Source organism: Anneissia japonica, unplaced genomic scaffold (assembly GCF_011630105.1).
Source record: "Anneissia japonica isolate Jap-2015-1 unplaced genomic scaffold, ASM1163010v1 scaffold284824_len513422_cov204, whole genome shotgun sequence".
Lineage (NCBI taxonomy): Eukaryota > Metazoa > Echinodermata > Crinoidea > Comatulida > Comatulidae > Anneissia > Anneissia japonica.
In genome coordinates this window covers 156,245-164,307 of record NW_022732066.1, presented here as the reverse complement: position 1 = coordinate 164,307, position 8,063 = coordinate 156,245, and the positions used below count along the sequence as shown (strand labels likewise).

Below are 8,063 nucleotides of genomic sequence, written 5' to 3'. Positions count from 1 at the left end.
GCATTGTCCCCTTGTTTGATCCAATCCGTTTTTCCTATTTTCTTCATCCATGTGATTGTATTTTCTTCTCACCATACAACCTGTTTGTATAACATTTTTCTGTTTACTTTTATTTGATGAAATATGTCTACCAACCACTTAACGTTCCATTGCCATTAGTGGATCTTACTCGCACCAAAATGACTTGCTTTGTTACCAGTGTGTTTAGAATCCAGAAATTAAAACCCTTCAAAATAATGACAAAAAACGCATTTTGTTCAGTGTGTAACATGTTTATTTTGAGTTCACAAGTAACATTTATATTTTTCAATAAAAGCGGAGTATGATAAACATTCATACTATACTTGATTTCACTGGCTAATAGATGTTATTAAAACATTGTTTAAAAATAATATAAAATTAAAGTGCATAGAATATGCGTGGAGCATTTTAAATTTATATAAATATATTTGCCACTTTTGCCATGGAAGTACAAATTGTAGTATTACTAATGAAAACAAATTATTAATAATCATAATCATTAATATTAATGCATGCATTTTACATAAATGATCAAGGCACAAGCACATCCAGAGCAGGAATTATTTATCAAAATTCAAGGTAAATATGAAAAAAAGTATTTAAAAAAACATTATTATGTTATTACCATAATAACTCTGGTTTTGATGTGATAATTAAAGATATATTATTTTTAAAAATATAGATAGTAATAGCAATAACTTTTCAACATTAAAATAATATAAACAAAATGGACAATAATCATCTAGCGACAATAATATTAATAGAAAAAAATATAATAAACAACATATAAAAGCTAATGACAAGATACATATTTATTATAAGCCATCTAGTAGTTTATAGTGTCCATGTCAAAGGTCAAAGCATAAACAAAGCATACTGTGTATGCTATTTTCTAAATTTTATTAATGAATAAGATGTATTAACAGCTACATAATATTTCTTGCACTATTGGCTACTATTGTATTGAAACATCTACTAGTGTTGGTTGAGGAATATTAATACACAGCACTGGTCATTACATTACATGTCTGGTTGTCTGGAAAAATTATAATTGGTGGTAAATTCAACTGACATGTACAGCTTGGTTTTCATGCAATCGTTACACGCTATGCTGACAGCTTTCGGTGATGTTGTTTGGTCAGAATCGGGGGAGCCTTCCCATTGCATCAGGGATTGTTGGCAGTACAACAATTGCTTTGAAAACACCGTAATGACAGTGTAGCGATTTTAAGAAAACCAGGCTTAATGGCTAATGAAACATTAACAATTTTACTTTTTTAAATTAAGTCATATTATTGTTTGTATGACTTGAACTATGACATACTCATGAGCACTAGCAAATATAAAAAAGGCTTATTACATCATACATTGTCATAGCCAGCATTCTAACAATTTATTACTAAGCAGACTATATGTAAGCACCAAGAAGAATAGATTTGTATAAATAGAATTATATAACTATATAATAGTAGAGGTAGAAATTATACAAGTTTTCTACTACCACTTACAATGAGTATTATTGATTAGCACCTAGATATAAATATCAATTCTACCTAATTTTTTTAAATATACAAATTCAATAATTTACTATCAATTAAATAACATTGTCACAATTATTTCAGGTCGATTATGAATATCAATTTAGGAAAACATCAACATACAACAATGATATGCTCAGGGAAAAGTTAAATTGGTATGATCATGGTATGATACGACGTCGATCACCATGAGAACACGATGCAGGAAGTATTAGATCGTGTAGTTTACACAATAGTGAGCATGCGCAAAGCAATTGGGTCATCGTAATTAGTTTAGTAAATCCTTAGTAAACTGTTTATCAGTTGATTATGATAAGAGCAGCGGCACCGCGGTTATAACCTTTGATGTTCGGTTCGAGATGTTTCCATGTAATTTAACTGTTCCCTGGTATGCTTTAATATATTTTTAGTATAAAATAGCTTCATAACATTAAAGAAGCATTGTATAAAATGTGTGAATCACTAATTTTTTATGAGTAGTGAATAATTTCAAACCTTGATATATATGTTATTATATTTCCATACCTCTTTGGTTTTGAAAACAAAATATTTTTCATATGAACCAACACATCTTCAGCTTTTTTTTTTATTCCATATTTATCAAATACACACTTACTACTTTTATTCTAAGGTGATAACAATGTATAGTTCTTACACAAAACTCCTTCTCTGGCTCTTCAACTATTACAATTCAATTAGTTACAAATCAGATTTGTTTAGTGATTTTTCGTGTTATTGTTACTTGTTCAGTTCAATATTTTGAGGTAGTGTATGTACCTGTACTATTGTGTATTAAAAGCAAGTAATTAATTAGTTTATCTAATTAATTTATTATACTACAATTGGTCTTTATAGTTTGTATAAGTTATTGTTTTTGGAAAATCCCTGAAAAATATTCCAAGTTTTGATCACAATCATGATTTTGCCTGAAACATTATTTTCCAGTTCTCTTGAAAATGAACATAAATAATATTTGAATCTACGATTCATGTTGTATCATTAAAATGCAAAAATAAATTCAATAAATATACCAGAATCAAGATAACATTATTAATTACATTCCTTGATGGATTCATGTTGTATCATTAAAATGCAAAAATAAATTCAATAAATATACCAGAATCAAGATGATAACATTATTAATTACATTCCTTGATGGTACAGTACAAACATATACATAAAGCTTATTATTTAAAGATTATTATGTACAGTACATTAGGGAACATTTACCAATTTTGCAATAGTACAGGCATACATAATGTTTATATAAATGCAGATAATAGCTGCCATCTACATATGTGAATATTACAGTATCTTTATGTTCTTTAGTCTTAAAATGTAAACCACCATCTCATCCCACACAACCTTAGAACCTCCATCAATGTGATTTGCATCATATTTTACATCACAACCATCACAAAGTTGAACAGCAGACCTAAATATTTTTCAAATCATCAAATATTTAACATATTTTTTTTATATATTTTTATTTTTAATCATTTAACATTTGGCCTCTAAAACTGTATTTTCTACTTTGGTCCAGAACGTTCTTCTCTAAATAAAGAAATATTTACTATAACAAGAAGATGCTTCACAGCTCAGAGCCTCGATATATTTTTTAATTAATTTATCAAAAACAACATTTTATATTTATTAAATGCCAAGTAACTCATCAATATGGAAGTGACATATTTTTATGGTTTACAGAACTAACATGTTTTCTTTTTTGGTTGTGAGCAAAACTCCTGGTATGTAACAGGACTCAAACCCAAGACACTTTGATAAGGGCAGGCACCCACATACAGCACCACTCTGATGATAAACAATCATCAACACAGCATGATAAATTCTATTCAATGTTTGAGTAAGAATCTTGATTTCTGCTCAATCCATAAGATTAATATAACAAACATTTATTACAGTTTATATAGAAGATCAAGATCAACATAGAGAGCTGTTCCAGTTACTAGAACCTTTGACTTGTCTGGTGTGAGTATCGAGCATTGCAGGTAGTTTTTGCACCCATCAGTTCTCTCCAGCTTTGCTTCCACTCGCACGGTTGAGCCTATAGGTACAGGTCTGTGCAGACAAAATTTCATTAAGATTATTTCTTAAATTTACAACATCTAGATTAACAAACATGGAAATTTATATAAACAAAAAAAAGAAGCAAATATCCAAAAAAAAGTATCTTTTATTTTAATCCCTGTTACGGCTGCAGTAGCAAATGATGTACTGTACCATGAATAGCAACGACCTTTAAAGCAGCTAAATACTATTCTTGCATATGATCGAAAGAGACCAATCAATGAAGGATATGCAAAATAGGGTGCAGTAGCGATGGTGGGTATTACAAGTATTTCAACATGGTATAGCAATAGAAAAGGAAGACAACACATCATTGATTGTGGGAACGTTAAAAAGAAAACAGAATGAATGATGATAAAAAAAAATACTATGACTATGAGGACAATATCTTACAATTTGTACTTGATGTCTAGATGAGCAGTAACAGCTTTTTTGTTTGCACCATGTTCCATCAGAACTCCAGTAACTGAATCAAGCATGGTTGCAGTAGCTCCACCGTGAACAAGTCTGTAAGACGCAAGGATGTGATAATGTCAGGGACTGAAGAAATATAAACAGTACAGAGGATACCCTAAGCTATCCATTCTCAACTATTTATCTGAAATCAGTGTTATGAACTATTTAAACTATTTTATTTATTTTCAACTATTGATACGCTCTCTCACTGTAATTTTTATTCTATTTATATATATATATTTTTGTACTGATTTCAGTAAAAAGTCGCATAAAATAAAATAAAATAAATAAAATAATTTCGGAGAAGAGAGGTCCTATAAAAACTATGACTAGAAACCTATTCCTCGAGCACAAATAGCAAACCTTATGACGAATATTGAGCGTTTTTTTTTTTATTATGACTAGCAAATCCTTTGTGTGATAAGTTAATGCTTTGACTAGTAAACCACATGGATAATAAAACTTATGAATATTAACCCTAAAAATAGGGTGTTGACCCCTAACAGGGCCTTTTAACGTTATCTTATGGCATAAATAACACTTTCCTTGAATATTTCCAAGTCCAAAATGCATGTACAGTGTATGTTTATGGGTGTGAATGCATATGTACGGTAGAGCATAATGCTTACCCATCAGGTCCTTGGGTGTATGGTCCAAATTGACAGATTCCCCTCATTTCGATGGTTTCTTTATTACACAGCCATGCATATTCAAATGCTGACCCTGGGCCTATTGGTAATCGGGTAAACATCTTCCTCGGAAATTGTTTCTTAGTACTAGCAACAATTTTCCAAGAGCTGGCGTCTGTTTCATCCTGAACCTGCTTAAAGAGAGTTTCTGATTCTTCAGTCCAACCAGTTACTGGATCGGCAGTTGGCAAGCAGTCGGCTTTACATTTTTCAGGCAGTTGGTTGACACGGTCATTAACATCAAAGAACAGCGCTGTTCCCGTGTCATACAGTATAGATTTATCAGCACTCTTCAAGTCACACGAGAGGAAGAACTTTTTGCCATCCCTCTTTTGTAGATGGCATTCAACAAAAACTGTTGCTCCTACAGGTAATGGTCTGACATTTGGAAGAAATATCAAACAAATGATAAATAGAACTAAAATATCTTATCCTTCTTTTGGGGTATCAGCTTGATTAGGTCCCAATCCGACCAAGTACAGCAAATCCACCAGCATTGTATATTTCAATATCAGCACTTATCTGTACTGCACCCTATTTATAAGACAAATATTAAAATTTTTAGATAATCATCACAACAATCACCATTTATTATAAACATTTTAATTTACTTAATTTTCATTCATTGCAATATTATTACATAAATTTACTTACTTCTTATAGTTAACTTTGAGATTACCAGTTACAGCTAGAATATCAGGAAACAAAGTAGCTTTAAGTACTTGTGTGGCGCCATCTATAATGGTTGCTATGGCACCTCCATGAACCATTCTAAAGAAAATAAAAAGTTTAGGATCATGAGCAATATGTCAGTGTCAACAAAGAGTAGGAAACATTATTCAAAAATATTATTATTTGCCTAAAAAAAAACTCACTAAAATACAATCCTGTACCCTGGGACTGCATGAGTGTAAACCAAGGTAGTCTTTTACATACTGTGTTTTCTCCTATTAAATGTATATATATATTCTCGCACCTACAACTCAGGTCCGTACGCATGGGGATGTGACGGGTGTGTATGCGCCCCACAAATTACCAAATGTCCATATTTTCAAGGGGTATAAAATTCAAAACTCTTGCACATTTTAGAAATCCATCTACATAACCTTCATGACTAATCCCAGCAGTTTCAAACTAGGAGCGCCTCTAATTCATCGTACAAGCACCAACTTTTAACTGTATTTATATATGCTTTTTGAGGAATTTGAGTGTTTTCCCCGCCGCTTGTGTGTCAATGATTCACTAGTGGCTGATCCATCAATTTGAAATAGAGGGGGCCAGGGAGAAGTTTCACAGATGAAGGATCCACCCACCTCAGCCCACCACTGTTGGGGCTGAGGTAAGAAAAATGATAATTATGGCACCTCTAGATGGTCGAAAATGATGAAAGCAGATGAAAAATGCAAATTTTATTCTTTAATCCAACATGAAACAATAAAACAAACACTGAATAAATGATAGCTTACCCTTCCGCAGATTGTGCATATGGTCCAAATTCACACACTCCCTTTAAGCATTGCTCTTCTGAATTTACAAAGATCCCATACTCATACGCAGCTGGGTCTAACATTGTTAAACGCCCAAAATCAGGCTGAGTTGGCGGAGGGTTCCGAGTTGTCAATACTTTCACCCATTTTCCATCCTTAGTAGTTTCTAATAACGTATTGTACAATTGGAGAGAGTTCTCGCTCCATCCTGGTCTTTCGGTTGTCATGTTTGATATCTGGAAAAGAGAAAAATCATTAAGCATTCATAACTGCTTAAATGTTTTGAATCATTTAAGCAGAAGCAGAATGAATGAGCTTCCTGTTGCCACCTGTGGATTTTAACACTGGCCTTCTGTCTGGTTCTTAATAATGCAGCAAATATATATACTAACTCCAACTGATTCTAATACCGGTATAAGCCTACCTTTTCACTGTTGCTTCCTGCTTCCATGTTTAAATAATATGCACTACAGTACAGCTGTCTCTTATACACATCTAGATGTGTATAAGAGACAGCATGGATAATAAAACTTATGAATATTAACCCTAAAAATAGGGTGTTGACCCCTAACAGGGCCTTTTAACGTTATCTTATGGCATAAATAACACTTTCCTTGAATATTTCCAAGTCCAAAATGCATGTACAGTGTATGTTTATGGGTGTGAATGCATATGTACGGTAGAGCATAATGCTTACCCATCAGGTCCTTGGGTGTATGGTCCAAATTGACAGATTCCCCTCATTTCGATGGTTTCTTTATTACACAGCCATGCATATTCAAATGCTGACCCTGGGCCTATTGGTAATCGGGTAAACATCTTCCTCGGAAATTGTTTCTTAGTACTAGCAACAATTTTCCAAGAGCTGGCGTCTGTTTCATCCTGAACCTGCTTAAAGAGAGTTTCTGATTCTTCAGTCCAACCAGTTACTGGATCGGCAGTTGGCAAGCAGTCGGCTTTACATTTTTCAGGCAGTTGGTTGACACGGTCATTAACATCAAAGAACAGCGCTGTTCCCGTGTCATACAGTATAGATTTATCAGCACTCTTCAAGTCACACGAGAGGAAGAACTTTTTGCCATCCCTCTTTTGTAGATGGCATTCAACAAAAACTGTTGCTCCTACAGGTAATGGTCTGACATTTGGAAGAAATATCAAACAAATGATAAATAGAACTAAAATATCTTATCCTTCTTTTGGGGTATCAGCTTGATTAGGTCCCAATCCGACCAAGTACAGCAAATCCACCAGCATTGTATATTTCAATATCAGCACTTATCTGTACTGCACCCTATTTATAAGACAAATATTAAAATTTTTAGATAATCATCACAACAATCACCATTTATTATAAACATTTTAATTTACTTAATTTTCATTCATTGCAATATTATTACAAACTTTTTGTAGTTATAAGTTATCAAAGCAAATGCAACAAACTGTGCATATCCTGGAAAATGAAGTTAGTTAGTTCAAAGACGTTATAAAAAATCAACGCCTTTTTTCTAATAAAGTATGAGTTATGCTACTGGAATATTTTGTGTGTAATACAAATAAAGGCAATTGCCCTGTTATTTTTTATGTATATGATTTTAATTCAGATAGGACATTCCCTACCACCACCACCACCAACAACAACCCCCTCCCCAACTTATGTCGAAATTTCGACATATTATGTCGAAATTTCGACATAATAAGTTGTAATTACGACATACGTATGTCGAAATTTCGACATAATAAGCCGTAATTACGACTTACGTATGTCGAAATTTCGACATAATAAG

At 32.7% G+C, this 8,063-nt stretch overlaps 1 protein-coding gene across 3 annotated transcripts in view; it reads right to left on the bottom strand.

Moving 5' to 3' along the window:
* Positions 1 to 256: 256 nt before the first annotated feature.
* The window catches only part of LOC117115563, a 20,185-nt gene continuing 12,378 nt past the window's right edge, over positions 257 to 8,063 (bottom strand). For 2 of the 3 annotated variants that reach the window (XM_033259414.1, XM_033259413.1), the window contains 5 exons: positions 6,259 to 6,515; positions 5,447 to 5,563; positions 4,733 to 5,170; positions 4,041 to 4,154; positions 257 to 3,638 (listed from right to left, as the gene is read on the bottom strand). In XM_033259414.1, coding sequence (XP_033115305.1) covers positions 3,476 to 3,638; positions 4,041 to 4,154; positions 4,733 to 5,170; positions 5,447 to 5,563; positions 6,259 to 6,515 — 1,089 coding nt within the window. In that variant the 3' untranslated portion in view covers positions 257 to 3,475. Of the gene's footprint in view, positions 3,639 to 4,040; positions 4,155 to 4,732; positions 5,171 to 5,446; positions 5,564 to 6,258; positions 6,516 to 6,703; positions 6,752 to 8,063 lie in introns of those variants that run through there. The other variant, XM_033259415.1, reaches the window with a different exon arrangement.